We start from the raw sequence: 20,761 nt of genomic DNA on the forward strand, positions 1-20,761 counted from the left end.
GAATCAGACAACAGGAGATTGACCAGACTATTTTTTGATACAGAAGAATTTTGCAAGATTTTCAGATTTCAACGATCTTATTCTCCACAAAATCTTCACTATTAAATTGATAGTTAAAAAACTGAAGGCTTTAAAGACTGGCTATTTGCAAAAATGACACTCAATACTGAAAACCAAAGAGAAAAATGTATATATCCAATAAGGAAAGTTTTTTAAGTTGGACAATCTGATCTTGTCTATAAATGTAATTATTACTGAAAGTAAGCATGAGTTAAACTTTTTTTTTGGAAAGCATGAGAAATAATTAAAAAATACCATATAATTAAATACCATAGAGTATAAAATTAAATTGTAACTTGTGTCAAAAAAAAAAAAAAAAAAAAAAAAAAATCAAAAACAAGCTGCTAGTGCATAAAGTCTGCTTTATCTCAACCTATAAATTGCCAACACATTCACAAGTCACCTGGAATTCTATATGAAGTTCCTCCTCCACTCCCAAAACCTTTATAATTATATCACAATTAATGATATTTATGATATAATTATAAGCATCATGAAATATAAAATTAAATAGTAGCTACTCTGTGTTAAAAATAAGTCATAAAAACAGGCTGCTAGTGTGTGTCTCTGTGTGTGCACACACTTTAATAAAAAATATGCCACTAATGAAGGAATAATGATCATGACTTTGGGCATCCTATCTCCAACTATACTGAGCTATACATAACTTGCATCTTATGTTTGTGAGCTGTTCGATTATAAATAAAAGTTCAATGGATTTTTTTTCCCTTTTAAATTATTAATTCTGGATGTCAAATATGTTTCTAATTTTATAAGATATTATACTGGGTCACTAAGTGTAATTCATTACACTTAGTGACCCAGTATAATATCTTATAAAATTATGGTTTTATAAGATATAAAACCATAATTTTAGGAAAAGTTTAGGAACTACTGCTGTTAAAATTTTTGCAGTGATAAGACTGTCAAACAAAAGAGAGGACTGTAGCAGATAAACATTGAACTGTAACAGATAAACAATCCTTACAAATGGCAAATTGGTATGTGTGTGTGTGTGTGTGTGTAGGGAGAGATGAGATGCAAAATTCTCCACTCTGGGATGCCCAAAGTGGCAAAACAATATTTTATCTATAGTTGGAAAGATGAAGTGCAAAGACAGCCTCAATGATGAAAGGCTTACAAAGAATAAGAGCATTATAACTTCAAGAAAAGCTGCTAACCTTTATCAATAAGATCTTATTAGGGTAGAGTTGCAACAACAATGAATGAAATACAAGTAAATACTGCTGCTCATATAAAAATTTCTGTAATATTGCATTTTCCAGAAAAATACTGCATTGCATCTCATTTTAACATTTTGTAGTATTTTCTGTTTTTGTTTTGATTTACTACATAGTAAGAAGCTAAGCCCAAGTCTAAGAGACGCTATGTAGGATGCTTGCCTATATTTCTTATAACTGGCAGAGTGTAATAAATGCCAACAAGTGAATATTTCTTGAATCAAGTGAAGAAGCAGGGTACCATTTCTAATGCTATTTCAATGCTGGTATTGAAATAGTATGAGAAAATAATGCTACACTGTGTTATGTGTAATGACAGAAAAACATAAAGCAGTGCAGCATTATTTTCTCAAACAATATATATTTTTTGATGGAGTCGTTCTTTTCTTATTCTTCCCTTATCTCCAAAGATGGATGGATATATAAGGAAAGTACCTCTATATAATTAGCGTTACGAGAAGCATATGATGCAAGAAAGCAAGCTTATGCAGCATCAGCCATGAAAAAAAAAAAAAAACCCGTCCCATTTCACCCCTCCCTTCGTTCCAAATACCTGTCCAGCTCAGCCTTACATTTATTTAGGCTATCAACTTCTACAACAAGAGATGGAAGTCTTCCACCAATCAACTACCCGCTGGCTAAAGGCAAACTTCCACACATCTATCCTACAACTGTCTTTCCTCAATTTGAATTCATGCCCTCTCAGGTGATTATTCTGAGCAAGAGGAAGAATCCCATCAGCATTGAGCATGCTCAAACCATTCAAGGCTTTATACACCTGAATCAGATCACCTCTGATTGAGGTGATCTGATTAAGGCACCTATACCACTGTATAGGTGCCTAGTCTCCAAACACTGTAATCTGCAAAACTTAAGCCTTTCTTCGTAAGAGCAGTCCTTCATTCCATTCACTAATCTTGTTGCCCTTCTCTGTATTCATTCTAAGAGCTCTACATCCTTCTTAAAATGAGGCCTCCAGACATGTATACAGACATGTACTCAAGGTGTGGCCTGATCATTGCCTTATATGAGGAGATAAACACCTCCTTATCCATGCTAGAAAAATTCCTGTATATCATTGACAAGACCATCTGCACTGCTCAGAAAACTTCATATTTGCCTGCACAATTACTGCCAGGTCTTTTCATTCTCTACCACTGTCAGTGTAGTACCACAGAGTTGATACGTTGCTGTGGGGTTACTGGTACCATATGCAGTACTTTACATTTGTCAATGGCACCTTCGTAGCCAGGTGGGCAGAAGCAGCAGTGCATAGCACATGCTTCTTGATTAGACTGGCGTTCGAGCCTGTGCCCACCAAATACGGAGGATGCAGAAAGGTCAGGAAATGACCACTGCATATCCCCGGAGCAATATGGCCTTAGTTGCTAATGCTCCTAAAAACCAAATAATAATAATACATTCGTCAATGTTAAACTTCATTTGCCACCTCTCAGCCCATCTGCTCAACTTTTCTAGATCCTGTTGGTGCAGCTTACTGTCACATTAGTATCCTTAACAACTCTGCCAACCTTCATATCATCTGCAAACTTGGACATTAAGCCTGATATACCATCATCAAATCATTTATAAATACAGAAAACAACAATGGACCCAATACTGAACCCTGAGGGATGGCCCACTGTATCCAGATGTGTGTATTCCTCTTTAATTTTTCACCTTGCAAAATGTATTTCATCCAAAAAGTCCATCTCTTTGTGGGCAGAAAATGTAAACAGGTGATTAAAATGTAATAGAAGAATGAGTGAGAAAAAAAAAAATTCAGAAATTTCAAATAATGAGGAATGGGTTAAATTGTAAGTCATAGTTAATGAAAAATACAATTTCCAATTTAACAATAAAAGGCTACAACATTTAATTTTATGATTTAAAAAAATAATAAAATCTAATTGCCACCACACGAACAAGTTTGTTCTAATATGTGAAATGCTGGTAAGAAAAAGAAATCAACAGGTAATTTTGACTACCTTTCCATTAAAATCCAAAAACAGAGAAATAAATTTCTGTCTAGAAGAACAGCTCTCCTCAGACTTGTTCATCTGACCCAAAATCCAAGAAAATCAAACATGTTAGGAAGGTTATACCAATAATTTTCTTTTATGCAAAATGAGCTTTTCCTAGAATTCAATCTCACTCAACTATTGCCAACACTCAGTACCACGTGAAAGTACTGAAAAAACTTTAGAAATACATTCAAAGAGAAGTCCTACATATCAAGGTGTGGGTTTGTATGGAACAATGTCAGAGTTCTTGCTGCCACTGTATAAGAACATATTCCTCAGTCTTGGTGCAGCTTGGATCTTTGCACCATGTCATTTTTTTTTTTCACTTTTTCTCTGGGGAGAAAATGTGAATCAGATATGGAGATGATCAAAGTTTTAGATGTATTGAAGAACATTACAATATATGATTTGCATTATGCACTAAAGAAATGATGAGACAGATATACTATAAGAACATAAAAGAGCACTTTGAGAAAGAACACCGTCAGGTTGATTGAAGAAGTATAGGTTTCTTCAGGGTGAATTTACCCTGAAGAAACCTAGTGGATGACCTCTCCATATTAAGAGGACTCCATTCCTATTTATTTGAAAATGTTTATTGTGCTTATTGAAGCTATAAGTCTACTTTTCTAAATAAAAGGAAAAAAAAAAACATCCATATTAGTTAAACAATAATTACTTACCTAGTACCATTTACACAATCATTGTGAGCCTGATAAAACTGTATGGGTTCCTGGATAGGTTCTTTATTTATACCCACTTCAATAGGAGACTTCTGTGTATCCCACACAGTTATAACCCCATTCTGATTACCAGATACCAAATAACGACCACAGCTAGAAGAAAAATTAAAGGGCATTAGATAACTTTAAAAATTATTTTTCTATATGACTGTATTAAAAAATCTTTCAATCTATTTGGCTGATTGATTGAGATGATAGTAGAGTTCTAAGCAAAGTAACATAAGCATAAAGTAAGTTCGTATAAATGCATAGCAACATTTTTGCATAATGCAAATGCAAATACTAGTATAAAGTACAAAGACTAGGCAAGTATAATAACTAACATAACACAAAATATGTCCAAAATGTTTGCAGTTCAGGTCAGGCTGCCATTCTAATGCATTCTCAGATGAAAACATTGATAGGGTCCAAGAATTTTTGCACCATGATTGACAAGTAACAATTTGGATGCTAGATACAGTTTCGACTGAGAATTTGGGGAAAGAAAATTATGTTCAGGGTTGGTTTTTCACAGCCTAATGCTAGAACAAAATGAAACTCAGTCTGCAACTTGTGCTGATCCTTTGGACGGTTCCCTTAGCAGTAACAACCCCTTCATTACTTCCATTACTGAAAGAGTTTTTCTATCTTTTCAAGTTTGGGTAAACATACCATATTCAGGTTCCAAGTTTTTTTGTCATATATCCATGTTACACAATGTAGTTAAAAATAAAATTTACATTCTATTTTGAGGCAAATGTGATGGTATTACATAATATAATATGTATTTTTCAGAATGTATGTGACTTACAAAATTTTTGTACTTATATCATGTATCACAATAATTTACACCAAGGCACTGATAAGGTCCTAAACTGGAAATTAAAAATCTATACAAGTAAACAGTTATCATAAAAGAAGTCCTTGAAGTAATTTTTCCTAATAAACAACATTTAGCATTTTTTTTTGTTACAAAGTAACAAAAAAAAATTTGTTACTTTTGTTACTGATTGTTTTATGGCGCATTAGCATCTAAGGCTATAATTTGTTACTGAAAAAAAAAAAAAAAAGTGTATTTTACTTGTATTATAATGTGTATTTTCTAATAAGTAACATTTAACAGATTAATTTTAGTTACAGATTTTTTGATTTGAAAACATCTATGGCAGCACTGGAATAAAATTGATTGGTAACGAAAATTTCTTATTTTCTTACAAAAATTACGTCACTTCCTATTAGGTGGCTGTTAGATTTTAAATGATGCAAATTATGTCACTTCCTAAAACTGTTTAAAAATTTAAATGGTTTTGATTCAAGAATGCAACAATAAAACAATGACTTGAACAAACAACAATCACTTCTTGCAGTAGTTTTTGGTTATGATGTCATAATAGTATACAAATGGATTTTGCTAACTATTGAATTGTAAAAATACCAAATATAATTTCAATTAACAATCTATAAGACTATTTCAAAGATGGCTAAAACTCCAGCTGAGCGAAATCAAGAAAAGTATGCAAGAATAAAAGCTTCAATGCCACCGAAGAAGCCTCCCATGTCAACAAAAGAGCGAATTCAGAAACATAGATAACGAGAAAAAAAAAATGCAGACTTCAATAAAATCTGCTTCTCAAGATTTTGAGAAGCAGATTTTATTAAACACTGAAAAATACATTTAGAGCCCATTACTCTGCCGAATGAACATCAGTGACAGCACTGATGCCATTTGGAAAGTGACATCATTTACGTCATTTCCATTTCACATTTTTGTCAAAGATGTTTTCACATAAAATATCTTTTGTGTGTACAGGGTACACAAGGGTTTTTTTAAAATTATTTTTGCATTTAAAAAAACGTCTGGGATTGCTTTCATTCTCACCAACTCAATAAACCATCTATAGATTCGAGATATGTCTGAAAAGTTTTAGGACTGATTTTTTTTTAAATGTTATTACTAGTGCTACATATTGGCCATTACCGAAACTATATTGATGAAATGAGTATGGGCTTGGCACACCCAGGGTCCTGAGCTGGATCATCATTCTTCTTTCTCCTCTTTCTTGGTAATTCCCTTCTACTTCTCTCTCTCTCTCTCTCTCTCTCTCTCTCTCTCTCTCTCTCTCTCTCTTTCTAACTCAGAAATTTTTTTTAGCTGGTGGAGCATAAGCCTCAGGCTTCCTTGCACTATATGGTTAGTAATAATAATAATAGTAATATTCACTATTAAGTCTGAACTGGCACTGTGCTTAGTTTCATCGCTGTGCAGAAAGGTGTTCTAAACTGAAAGGACAGAATTGATAGGATACCTGATTCCTGGACAATGCGATGCTGTTACCCCTCTTGCTAGTGGATGAACTCACAGCTTGGCAGGTATATAGATACACTGCAATCACATAGATGGTAATTCGATGTCAGTATGGTCATGAGTTAACCAACTTTGAAAGAGAGATGATAGTGAGTGCCCCACGTCACTCTATCGCAGAGGTGGTATAGAAATTGCACTATCTCCATTCTACAGTATCAAGATTATATCGGGAATACTCCATTTCCAGAATAACATCTGATCGTGGACAGCGCTGTGGGTAGAGAAAGGTGGTGGATGAACGTGGCCATCAACGTCTGTCTCGCATTGTTTCAGTCAACCGGAGAGCAACAGCGGCATAAATCACTGCCGACTTCAATGAGGGAGGTGCCAGAAACATCTCCACCAAGACCATCAGGCAATCATTAGCTGCAATAGGTTATGGGACCCACCAGAGTCCCATTGCTAAAACCACAACACAGAACTCTATACCTCAGCTGGGTGAAAGAACATTGGCACTGGACCTTGGATGATTGGAGATGGGTCTCCTGGTCCAAAGAGTCCCATTTCCAGTTATTTTGAGCGAACAGGAGGGTGCATATCTGGCAGAAACTGCATGAAGCTATGCATCCATCATGTCAACAAGGAACTGTTCAGGCAGGTGGATGGTCAGTAATGGTCTGGAGGGGGTGTTCAACTGGCACATGGTGGGACTTCTGGTATGTCTAGACACATCTCTGAATTGTTCAGGCTACGTGTCCATCCTTGCAGACCATCTGCATCCCTTCATGGTCATCGTGCACCCACAGGGCAATGGACTCTTCCAGCAGGACAATGCACCTCCCCAAAGAGCCGTGGTGAGTAGAACATGGTTTAAAGAGCATGCTGCAGGTTTTACCATGGAATGGCCTCCCCATTCACCAGACATGAACCCTATGGAGCATCTTTAGGATACGTTCCCTCTAATTTTTTATACAGCTGTGCAGGTTTTCTGTAATATACAAAATAAGAATATTTATAATGAAAATTGAAAAACTTCATATTTTGTATTTTATTTATTAATTGAATGGTATAATAAAAATCAGCACAACAAAGAAAATTATTTCACGTTTTGAGAACTTTTTCTTGTCTGTCCTTATTAGAAATCCATTGACTATAAACACTATCTACATTAATTTCGGACCAAGATGAAATATAAGTCTTAATAATCATCAGATCATCCAAATATTCAACTTCCAGTCTGTTTCTAGATTTACATTTGATGGAATTCATGCACTGAATCCACATTAACATTCATCATTAGAAGCTTGAAATGTTTCACAGATGTCAACAAGAATTGACAGTTCTTCAAATTCTTAATTTCTGAGCATGTAGTTCAACATATCAGTGAACGACTTAATTGAACCACTCTTAACCTTCTCAGAAATGACAAATTTCAAATTACAGCACTGGTGCAATATTATGGTGGCAATGCTTTCATTTATTGTAATGGTAGCTGAGTATTTTTTTATTAGTTGTTTAGCATTCTCTTCTTCAAATTCAAAATTGGTTGCATTTGACATAGCAATTGGGTCAAAAGCTTGTCATTCTCTTTACCCATCATTAGGGAATCTATTGTTCAAGTGATTACACACACATTTAATGAACAGAATAACAGGCATAGTATCGACATCAGAACTCATAGATGAAAACAAATCTTTTACTTTGTCACTTCAATAATCAGTATAACCAAGATACTGTGACCTTATCTTGTTAATTTTTGCTTCTGCATACTGCAGTGCTTCAATTGTATTCAACTGATGCTAGAACCTCTAAAACATCGTTAAGAACAGTTAATGCTACTCAATGTTGTGGATTAGTCAAGATTTTCAGGCAGTAGTTACTGGTTGGATTGTTACATTCATTAACTTGCTCTTTACATTACTGGATTAAAACTTCGTAATTTCTCATTAAAGCAGTTACGACAAAATGTCTTGAAAGTCATTTCACTTTGTTTAGTGGTCGAAATGACAAACATCACATTCTGTAACATTGGCTAATTCTTCTAGCTTTCTTTTTTTAATAAACAACCTACTGAACATTGTATACTGTTTGTAACAGTGTTTCTATCTCCCGCATGACTTTTTTCCATGCATTGTCCAATCCCAGGTCTTCTCCTGTGGACAATGCAATGTTGTTCAGACAGATGCTTTATTTCTCGTCTAAGAATTGCTGCCACACCATTATTCTTTCCAAGCATAACATGTTCTCTGTCTGATGTAAACATCACCATCTTTTGAAGATTAGGATTGTTCTTGATATAAAATGTTCTTATTGCTTCAACAGTAGTTACTGTCACATGCAGTTAGTTTCAAAATAAGTGCAAACGTAGGAAGTTTCATTTTCTGGTTGAAACTTAAAATAAAAAATTAACATTTTCTGTATAGAAATGTCTGTAATTTCATCAGCAATTAATGTATGGAAAGCAGATACACTCAACAAATTCAAACGCATAGTTCTTGCTGCACCAACTCTCTGGTTTATTTACATATTTGGACACATGTGCATGAATTTCTTGCATGGAATGCCTTGAAGCATTAATTTTAATTGCTAAGATAATGTATCAATCAGCACTTCACCATATTGCAGTCAGACTTCTTTCACACATCTTGTTCCACTCTTGTTTCATACTCTTTTGGAGTTTCAGTTAACATTCGCAAAATTACACCTTTCTTCTGCTTGCATAATTTAGTAACTGCATCTACATGAATTCTCTGGTTGAGATGCCATTTTAAGTAATCTAATTTCCATTCTTCCCATATTTTTCCACTACTGAACTCGCCCGTATCTCGATATTTAAAAATATCACCAATTGATATTTTTTGTTTTTGATGCAAAGATGGTAGTTCAGTTCCTAGAAGCTACAAAAGCCATTCCTTCTTAAATCTTGCACAAGCAAAACATTTAACTCTCCTTCAGCCTTTCTTTTTGACATCGTAAGGATACTAAAAATAATAATTATTATTATAATTATTATTTGGCAATACCAAACAAATTAATTATTAAGTGAAGAAAGTTATTTAAGTTTAGCAAAACAACTACTGTCATACAAATAATTTTATATAAACAAATTTTCACCTTTTTCTAACGATTTTTAATAAAAATTAGACTTTTTGGTGCAGGGTGCACCTTCCACAGCTTCTATATTATTATCATCCAGTTTTGTATGCATTCCTTGTGACTGTTGACGGTACTTCCAGCAGTGTTTTTAAAAGAAAATTACAGCTACGCAGCAGCATTTCAGTTAATGCATGGACCTGCACCTGTGCAGCTTAGAGGGAACATTGGTGGTGCAGCAAGAATGGATGAAAATACCAGGCAGTTATATAATAAGTTTCCCTATTCAGGAGACCCTAGTGTCAAAATGATTAGAGTTAGCATTGTAAAAATTGGTGGGTATGTCATTTAGGGTATGGGAAAGCGATTTGTAGAAGGAAAAAAAAAACAGTTTGAATTTCCACCACCAGGGGACAAACGGCACTGCACATATGTAAAAGCTGTCATTTACTTCAAAACATGCTGACATCCTGTCAGCATGTTTACTCATATGACATCCTGTTAGATAAAAGCAGAAAAGTCAATGCCACCATCAATAACCATTATGGCTCTTACAAAAAAGGAATGTGCTCTTTTAGTAAAACTGTTCTACCAGAATAATAGTAATGCTAATGCAGCACTATGTGAATATCAGAAACTTAAAGGTTTGCGAAAAGGACCTTTGATGTCAGCGGGGCTTCGAAAACTAATAAAGAAATTTGAAGCGACCGGAGATTAGGTGTAATTCCAGGCAGAGGACGACCACATATCGGAACAGAGATAGTTGATGAAGTGGCGGCTGCAATGGCCTCCAGGTCAGAATGCGAAATACTACCAGATAGTAGTGCTAGGGGCGTGTCAAGAGACTAGAACCTTCCTTGGTCTACTGTACGTAAAGTGCTTTGAATAATTTTACGATGGTTCCCATACAAGATTCACATGTGCAAGAACTTATGATCAGCAACAATGAATAGACTTTGCTCTACGATTTCTGGTTCATATGGAACTTGATGATATATGGGCTCAAATGATCTTGTGGTCATGAGGCACATTTCACTCTTCATGGGGCTGAAAATGCACAAAACTGCCGAATATGGGGAACTTCTCATTCATCTACTGTGCATGAAAGACCACTAAAAAGTCCATACGTTACAGTATGGTGTGGATTCAGAGTTTATAATCAGACCATTTTTCTTGCATGGAATGCATTGCATGGAATGCAAGTTACAGTATATCTTACAGGGCCACGAGGTCTACACCTCGTGGCCCTGTAAGATATACTGTAACTAGTGCATGGTACTGCACTCTTCTAAGAGATCACATTATTTAACCCCAGGGGCTCACATCTGGTGAGTATGGGCTTGGCACACCTAGGTTCATGAGTTGGATATCATCATTCTTCTCTTTCTTGGCGATTCCCTTCTACTTCTAACTCTTGTTCTTTCTTTCTTTCTTTCTCTCTCTCTCTCTCTCTCTCTCTCTCTCTCAGGGTAATTCAGAAATTTTTTGGCTGGTGCAGCAAAAGCCTCAGGCTTCCTTGTACCATATGGCTAATAGTAATAATAATAATAGTAATAATATTCTCACTCTGTAAGAAAGACAATGCTTGGAGACAGTAGTGTTCATGCAAGATGGTGACCCGCCCCACATTGGCAACAAATGAAGGAACTGCTCTGTTCAACATTCGGAAATGATTGCATCATTTCTAGAGACTTTCCGCAGTTCTGGCCAGCTCGATCACAGATCTCAATCCCTGTGATTTCTTCCTATGGAGATACCTGAAAGACAGAGTTACCATGGTGGCATACAGACACTTGACAATTTGAAAGCAAGCATTAAACAGCATGTAGCCAACATCCCCAATGAGATGCTATGCAAAACTTTGTCGCATGCAGTCCTCTGTTTTTAGAATGTCATCTCAAGTGAAGGAAAGCACATAGAACAGTATCTGTAGATTTCTAAGTTCTGATAATAAAATCTAATCCTAAGTTATGTATTCCATCTCGCGTTTACAGTGCCAATTTCTCCCCTGGTGGCTGAAATTTGAGCTAATTTTTTTCCCTACAAATCGCTTCCCCATATCCTAAATGACACACCCGCCAATTTTCACAGCATTATCTCTAATCATTTTGACACTAGGGTTTCCTGAATAAGGAAACTTATTTTATAATCACCTGGTACCTGTGGAATGCTTTTGTGAACTAGTGGACTCAATGCCTCACCATGTGACTGTCCTTATCCAGGTGAAAGGTGGGCCTACCCATTACTAGGTAGGCCTACCCATTACTAGGTAGGTATCCCATGATTTATGTCCACTCAGTGTACTGGAAAGTTGTGTTTAAATTGGAACAGTAAAATCACATCATCATGGATTTACGGACTGAGCACAGAGTAGCAATAAAATTTTGTTTTAAGGTCAGAAAATGGGCAACTGAAACAGTTGCAATGGTGGTACAGCTTATGGACATGAAGCATTACCACGATACATTTTTTGCTGGTATGGGTGGTTCCATGAAGGATGGGAAGGTGTGGGGGTAATTGAACAGTCAGATATGAAGTTCGCTGAGCAGTGCAGATGGGATGCCAGAGCAGGTCAAGAAATCTTGTCAATGATATATAGGAATTTTGCTAGCAGGGACAAGGCAATGGTCAGGCTACACCTTGAGTACTGTGTACAGGTCATTTTAGGAAGGATATAGAGTTGCTAGAAGAAAGTACAAAGAAGGGCAACAAAGTGGTGCTCTTACCAAGAAAGGGCTTAAGTTCTGCAAATTGCAGCACCTGGAAACTAGGCATCTGCGAGGTGATCTAATTGAGGTGTATAAGGCCTTGAACAGGTTGAGCAAGCTCAATGCTGATGGGATTCTTCCTCTTGCTCAGATTATGAACCTGAGGAGGCACAGATTCAAATTGAGGAAAAACAGTTGTAGAATAGATGTGCGAAAACTTGCCTTTACCAGCGGATAGTTGATTGCTGGAACAGATTCCATCTCTTGTTGTGGAAGTTGATAGCTTAAATAAATTTAAGGCTGAGTTGGACAAGCAATTTGGAGTGAATAGATGGGTGAAATGGGAGGTTTTTTTTTTTTTTTTGGATGATGCTTCATAAGTTTGCTTTCTTACATCGTATGCCTTAACTAATGCTAATGTATGGAGTGATATAGTTTAATTTGCTGATGCACCTAATATCCTACAACAACAATAACAACTTGAAGCATGAATAGATGAAACTGCTTTAGGTTTAAAAAATCTGAGATACCGGTAGGATATCTGTTTCCACTTAACAGCTTCTCATCATCTGGTGTGTGGTCTCTATTAGCAAACATACAATGAAATGTGCATAATGTATTTTGTCTAAGTGAACAGCCAAGCAGTGTGTGGAACCAAAACTTCAAATCTGCTTGGTTGTTCACTTTGACAAAATGCATTATTCACAGTTCGACATGCACGTATTCATTAATAGAGACCAACTGATGAGAAGGCAGTAAGCCAGCTGATGAGAAGGCAGTAAGTTTTGAAATAGTTGTCTTGCAAGTGTCTCAGATTTTTAAATGAATAGCAGAGTCATCTATTCAGGTGATGCTATACAATTTAAATAGATATTACCAACTTATGCAGAACTGTAGATACTGGTATTTGTCTCTAAGCTGAACATAAGCACAAGCATTAGTATGAGGACTCAGCACTTGGCCTTCGACAAGAGCAGAAAGTCTCTGTGGTCAAAACTGAATGTGCAGGTAACATTTACTTTATTTTTGGACAAAATAAAGTTACTTACAAATAATTAATTTCACTAGGTTATCAAGAATTAAAATTTTAATAGGGGAAATATACTTCATGTAAACTGTGGATTCAGGTCATAATAAAAATACATCATATATCACTTGTAATCCTTTCTAAGGGTAGACTTCAGAACAAAAAAATTGACTGAAAATATGAAAATAGTCTCTGAAAGCCATCTGTATCATTGGCATTAGCATTAGTGATGGCAAAAGATGCAAGAAAGCTTATATAGCATCAGCAAAAAAAAAAAAAAAAAAAAACTTCCCATTTCACCTATCCATTCTCTCCAATAGTCAAGTTCTCCCTTGAATTTATTTAAACTATCAACTTCCACAATAATAGATGGTTTGTTCCAGCATTCAATCACCTGCTTGCTAAAGGCAATTCCATACATTTATTCTGCACCCATCCTTCCACAATTCAAATTTGTGCAAGAGGAAGAATCCCATCAGCATTGAGCTTGTTTAATCCATTAAATATCTCAATCATATCACCTCGCAGATGCTTAGTCTCCATACACTGCAATATGCAGAATTTGGTAAGAGCAACCCTTTTTTCCCCTCACCAATCTCATTGCCCTTCTCTGTATTTGTTCCAGCAGTTCTGCATCATTCCTAAAATGTGGCCTGCCACTACCTTATACAATGGGATAATCACCTCCTTATCCCTGCTAGCAAAATTCCTGTATATCATTTACAAAACTCAATGAGCTGTCCTGACAGCCTCTCTGAGACACTGCTCAGAAAACTTCATATCTGACTGCACAACTGCCTCCAGGTCTTTTTCATTTTCCACTACCCTAAGTTTAGTACCACACAGTTGGTATATTACTCTGAGTTTATTCCTACCATTATGCAGTACTATGCATTTGGCAAAGTTAAACTTCAACTCCCATTTCTCAGCATTAGCATTAGCTGAGACTTTCATTAACCAACCTATCAATCTTTGTATCACCTGTAAACTTGGACATTAAGCTTGATATGCCTTCATCAATATCACTGATAAATACAGAAAATAACAATGGACCCAACACTGAAAACTGGGGCACTCCACTAATAACATTAGTTCACGAAGAGCAGTGTCCATTGATTACCACTCTCTGACTTCTCCCACTCAACCATCCTGTTATCAGTAGCAACTTGCCCTTAATGCCACATTGGTCCAATTTGTACAGCAGTCTTTTATATGCAACAGTATCAAAATGCTTTCCTGAAATTCAAGTATATGATATCAAAATAATTTTTTGCGTCCAGTAGTATCCATCAAATTGATCGGACAAGAATTCCCCTTAACAAACAAGCTTGTCTGAAGCATAATTGCAGCCAGCCAACTTTAACCAGTGACTTCATTATTTTCCCAAGAACAGAAGTTAAACTAACAGGTCCATAATTGCTTGTGTCAATCTTTGTTCCCCCTTTCTGAATTGGGGATACATTTGCACATCTCCAGTCCGTGAGGACCTCCCCCACCTGAATCCAAGGATGCTCTCATTATTATTGTCAAGGGTTTGCTTACTTCCTTCGTTGCCTCTGTTAACATAATTGGATAGATTCCATCTACCCCAAGGGCCTTTCTTATGTTTAAATTCAACAATTTCTCTTCCCGCTTTCCTCTAAGTTCTTACAAAATCATTTAGCTCCCTGTTAGAGTTTGATAAACTTTTGGCATCCACTTCCCTAAAGAATTCCTCATGTCTGAACACAGATACAAAATATTCACACAGTTTGTCAGCAACCTGAGAAGGATCATCAACAGTTCAACCATTGATATCAAGTGGACCAATTTGATTCATCCTTTCCTTTCAATTAGTTCACTTGATTGCAACGATTCAACTGTTTATGCCCAACAATCGAATTATTAGCATTAGCATTAGTAGAGGCATATGATGCAAGAAAGCAAGCTTATTCAGCATCAGCCAAAAAAAAAAAAAAAAAAAAAACACACACCACTCCCATTTCACCCCTCCGTTCGTTCGAAATACCTGTCCAGTTGAGCTTTAAATTTGTTTAGGCTATCAACTTCAAAAACAAGTGATGGAAGTCGGTTCCACCAACCAACCACCCGCTGGCCAAAGGCAAATTTCCGCACATCTATCCGACATCCGTCCTTCCTCAATTTGAATTTATGCCCTCTGAGGTGATTATTCTGAGCAAGATGAAGAATCCTATTGGCATTGAGCATGCTCAAACCATTCAAAGCCTTATACACCTCTATCAGATCACCTCACCGGTGCCTACTCTCCAGACTCTGTAATTTGCAAAACTTAAGCCTTTCTTCGTAAGAGCAACCCTTTGTTCCATTCATTAATCTTGTTGCCCTTCTCTGTACCCGTTCCAGCAGCTCTACATCCTTCTTGAAATGAGGCCTCCAGACCTGTATACAGTACTCAAGATGTGGCCTAACCATTGCCTTATACAAGGGAATAATCACCTCCTTATCCCTGCTAGAAAAATTCCTGTATATCATTGACAAGACACCATGAGCTACTCTTGCAGCTCGTCTGCACTGCTCAGAGAACTTCATATCTGCCTGCACAATTACCCCCAGGTCCTTTTCATTCTCCACCACTGTCAGTGTAGTACCGCAGAGTTGATATGTTGCTCTGGGGTTACTGTTTCCCATATGTAGTACTTTACATTTGTCAATGTTAAACTTCATTTGCCACCTCTCAGCCCATCTGTTCAACCTTTCCAGATCCTGTTGCAGCAGCATAGCGTCAGTAGTGTCCTTAACAACCCTGCCAACCTTTGTATCATCTGCAAACTTGGACATTAAACTTGATATCCCATCATCAATATCATTCATAAACACCGAAAACAACAACGGACCCAACACTGAACCCTGAGGAACTCCACTAATAACATTAGTCCACGTTGAGCAGTGTCCATTGATTACCACTCTGTCTTCTGCCACTCAACCATCCCCTTATCCATAGCAGCAATTTGCCTCCAATGCCACACTGCTCCAATTTGTGCAGCAGTCTTCCATGTGCAACAGTATCAAAAGCCTTTCTAAGATCCAAATATATAATATCAAAGTTATTCCCTGCATCCAGTTCTTTGGTGACTACATCATAGTATCCAATCAAATTGGTCAGGCAAGACCTGCCCTTAACAAAACCATGCTGCATCTGAGCTATAACTGAATTCTTGTCTAGGTGATCCTGCAGTGCTTCTTTAACCAGTGCCTCCATTAATTTACCTGGAACAGAAGTTAAACTAACAGGTCTATAATTACTTGTGTCAGCCTTTGATCCTCCTTTGTGAATTGGGGTTACATTTGCACATCTCCAGCCTATGGGTACCTCCCCTGAGTCCAAAGAAGCTCTCATAATTATGGCTAGGGGGCTTACTTCCTTTGCTGCCTCCTTTAATATAACTGGATAGATCCCATCCACCCCAGGTGCCTTTTTTATGTTTATCCTCAACAATCTCTCCTCCACTTTCCTCTCAGTTATTACAAAATCATCCAGCTCACTGCCAATGTTTACTTTACCTACATCATTCTCCTTCCTGAATAACTCCTCATGCATGAATGTAGATGCAAAATACTCGTTTAGATTGTTAGCCACCTGAGCAGGATCCTCAACTGTTGAACCATCAATATCCAGTGGACCAATCTGATTCATCCCTTTCCTTCTTGAGTTTAAATATGTAAAGAACTCTTTTCTGTTTTTCTTTGCATCCTTTGCCAAGGGTTTTTCGTAGTCTGCCTTTGCCTGCCTAATCTCCTTTGTGACTTGGTTACAGACCAACTTATATCTATCATAGGCTTCCATGTCACCCATTAATTTGTATGTATCCCATGCATTTTTCTTCTCTGCCACATGTCTCATTAGTTCATCTGACAACCACACAGGCCTAAACCTTGAACAATATTTCTTAGTTGGTATGTAAAGCCTGGTAGCCTCCAAGATTAGTCTTTGAATGCTTCCCATTTTGAGTTTGCTGTTGGTAACATCATCAGTTGGTCCCACTGTATTGAATTTAAATACTGTCTCAGACCATCATAGTCGTCTTTACGAAAACAAAAACCCTTCCCTTTACCTCTGATGGTAGTTACCTCCTTGAGTAAATCCCACTTCAACACACTGTGATCACTGCCACCTAGTGGTTCATTTATCTGCAAATTCTTAATGCATGAAGAATCACTACTGATAATCAGATCAAGAGTATTGCTCCCTCTTGTTGCCTCACGAACATGCTGATGTAGAAAACAATCATCCAATAAATCCACAAAAGCCTTGCTAGTGTGCGAGTGACCAACCCACAAATTCCAGTCAATATCTGGGAAATTAAAATCTCCCATTATAAGACTCTCTGATTTACTGGCCCACTCTATTTCCCTGTACAATATCTTATTATACTCATCAGAGTCATTAGGCCTATAGCACACTCCTACTCTCAATTTTGATTTCCCTAAGCTTATGTCACACCAAACTGACTCGACACTGCCCTGTCCATCGATGTCGACTGGCTTCACTTCCTTGGACTTTATGTGTTTCTTAATTAATAGTATAACCCCTCCTCCCGTCCTGTCCTGTCTATCCTTTCCATACACATTGTATTCCCCAAATTCCAGTTCCGCATTACTTATATCTGTGTGACACCACGTCTCTGATATCCCAACAATATCTGCCTTTGATGTTTTGAGCAATACCTCAAATTTATTTACCAAACTCCTAGCATTGGTGTACATGCAGGTATACATGCACCTGTTTCTATTCTTAGCTACCCTAACACAACCCATGTGTTTACTTGTACCGCAATGACTCCCAGCAGTCTCTGACATATCCTGCATCTTGTTTTTCAGGCTTCTGCTCATTTCAATAGAAGCAGTGCAAGAATCACTTCCACCTCTGCCAGTGGCTACTGGATTAACAGTAGCCAGTGGCTACTGGCTACTGTTAATCTATTAGTCCTTGTATCCCCCCCAACTAGCAGTTTTCCAACCCACCTAACACTGCCTTGACAGCATCCGCAAAAATTTGTGCACCCTTTCTATTTAAGTGTATCCCATCCCTGTAGAAGCAATCTCTCCTGTTAACAAGTACAGTCCAGGCTGAAAAAAATTCTACCCCTTGAGCCTTGCACAATTCCTCCAGGGCCGAATTGATCGACAAGGCTCTCATCATATACTCCCTCCTATCGTGTCTGGGCAGAATTGCAGACACTTTCAAATTCAACTCTTACTCTTACTCTTAATATCATTAGTGCCAACGTGTACAACTATATCACCTTTTGTGCCCTTAAAAGATGATATCCGCTCTACAACGTCATCAACCTTATCCTCTGGCAGACATACCCTGGTCCTGTTCCACCTATCCTTTTTACAAAGCATGTTCCCCGTTTCCCTGACAAGAGAGTCACCAACAACTACTAGTTCCTGTGGGACCAGCACATTCTGCCTAGCTTATTGGTCCTCATTATATATTCTTTGAAAGATTGTTTGATCTGCGGAGTGAAGACTGATCAAAGGCTGTTTGATCAGTCTTCAAACAGCCTTTGATCAGTCTTGCATATTGCAGCCATTTTCAAATGACAGAATTTTTGAAAAATGACATTTTGAATGACATGATAGAATTGCAGCCATTTTCAAATTACAAGTGCAGTGTCAATCAATTCAGCCCTGGAGAGATTGTGCAAGGCTCATGGAGATGAATTTTTCACAGCACAGTCTGTGCTTGTTAACACGAGAGATTGCTGATAGAGGCAGGGGGGTACACTTAAATAGAAAGGGTGCAAGAATATATATTTGCTGATGCTATCAAGGCAGTGTTAGGTGGATCAGAAAACTGCTAGCTTGGGGGATATACAGACTAATAGATTAGCAATAGCTGCAGGCAGAGGTGAAAGTGATTCTTGCACTGCTTCTATTATAAAGTGCAGGAGCCAGGAAAACAGGGTGTCAAGGATTTCAAGGCCTGCTGTGAGACTTCATAGAACAAGTAAATACATGGGCTGTATTAGGGTAACTAAAAGTAAGAAAAGGTGCATGCATAATTGCATGTACAGCAATGCTAGGAGCATAGTAAATAAATTTTATGAATTTGAAGTACTGGCCAAGTTATCAAATGCAGACATTGTGGTTATATCAGAGACATGATGTCATTCAGATATAATGGATGAAGAATTTGAATTTGGGAAGTACAATGTGTACAGAAAGGATACAATGTCACAATGTGTCATACGTACTTGTTTGCTGTCTCTGTTATTCCCCCCCCCATTTGCTACTGTTTCACATGTACTTGGAAAAAGTGAACACTGGCTGTGAAGTTGGAGTGTTGATTCATGAAAGGTGTGGTGAAGTGCTGAGTTGGAGTGTTGTAGGCTAGCAACTGGCAATTGGAGGATCACAGGATTTAGTAGCAGAGACTGGAAACACCCGGTTGCCACCCACTGCTTCCCATCCTTTTCCACAAGGAAGGGCATGCCAGGTCCTGCCATCAAGGTTCTGCAAATTGTAGCATCTGGAAACTAGGCACCTACAAGGTGATATGATTGCAGTGTTTAAGGCTTTGAATGAATTGTGTAAGCTCTATGCTGATGGGATTCCTCCTCTTGCTCAAACTACAAACATGAGGGGGGCATAATTCAAATTGAGGAAGGACAGTTGCAGAATAGATGTGCGGAAGTTTGTCTTTAGCCAAAAGGTGGTTGATTACAGGAAGAAACTTGTATCTGTTGTTGTGGAAGTGGATAGCTTTGAATAATTCAAGGAAGATCTAGACAAACTATTGAAGGGGATGAATAGGTCGAATGGGAAGTTTTTTTTTTTTTGATGCAAGAAAGCAAGCTTATACAGCTTGCTTTCTTGCATCATTTACTACTACTAATACTAAAAGCTAAATAAATTTTAGTAGCCATAATATTTTTAGGTGGTAGATGACTTTCATCAACCGGTGAAATACCACCACTTTGCTTATTGGAGGCTTGAAGTGGTGAAACCCATGTTTAGTCTCTAGAGCAAAGTTTCCGGCATCCCCCTCCCCCCATACTTCTCCTTCAACCCATGCATGGTACACTAAGTACTATAGGTTTTGATACCTTCCGTGTTTGGGGTTTTCATTAAAAAAAAAAAAAAAAAAAATTATTTATGGTCTTTGAACCCCAGCTGTGGACAGTTTCACTCAATATAAAAATATTTTATGTTCAGCAATTCTACAATTTGGGAAGTACAATGTGTACAGAAAGGATACAATGTCACAATGTGTCATACGTACTTGTTTGCTGTCTCTGTTATTCCCCCCCCCCATTTGCTACTGTTTCACATGTACTTGGAAAAAGTGAACACTGGCTATGAAGTTGGAGTGTTGATTCATGAAAGGTGTGGTGAAGTGCTGAGTTGGAGTCCACTGGTAACAAGAAATGAAATAAAAATCATGGAAAACATGAAAATTGCAACAATTAACATTATCTGTCATGATAAGATAAGGGATGACTAACATACCTGCTGATATCAAAATATATACGTTGATTTGTGACTACTATCCTTCGCAGAGAAAACAGTACTTTTCCTGGGTTTCGTATATCCCAACACAGGATTTCAGAATCC

General features: G+C 37.4%; 1 protein-coding gene across 1 annotated transcript in view; it reads right to left on the minus strand.

Moving 5' to 3' along the window:
• WDR79 (Telomerase Cajal body protein 1 homolog) overlaps positions 1–20,761 on the minus strand; it is a 106,167-nt gene that overhangs the window by 27,930 nt on the left and 57,476 nt on the right. The window contains exons 8-9 of the mRNA XM_090386329.1: positions 20,657–20,760; positions 4,009–4,161 (exon numbers count right to left, since the gene is read on the minus strand). Coding sequence (XP_090242455.1) covers positions 4,009–4,161; positions 20,657–20,760 — 257 coding nt within the window. The remainder of the gene's footprint in view (positions 1–4,008; positions 4,162–20,656; position 20,761) is intronic.

Source organism: Mastigoproctus giganteus, chromosome 1 (assembly GCF_048544385.1).
Source record: "Mastigoproctus giganteus isolate SK-2022 chromosome 1, ASM4854438v1, whole genome shotgun sequence".
NCBI classification, from domain to species: Eukaryota; Metazoa; Arthropoda; class Arachnida; order Uropygi; family Thelyphonidae; genus Mastigoproctus; species Mastigoproctus giganteus.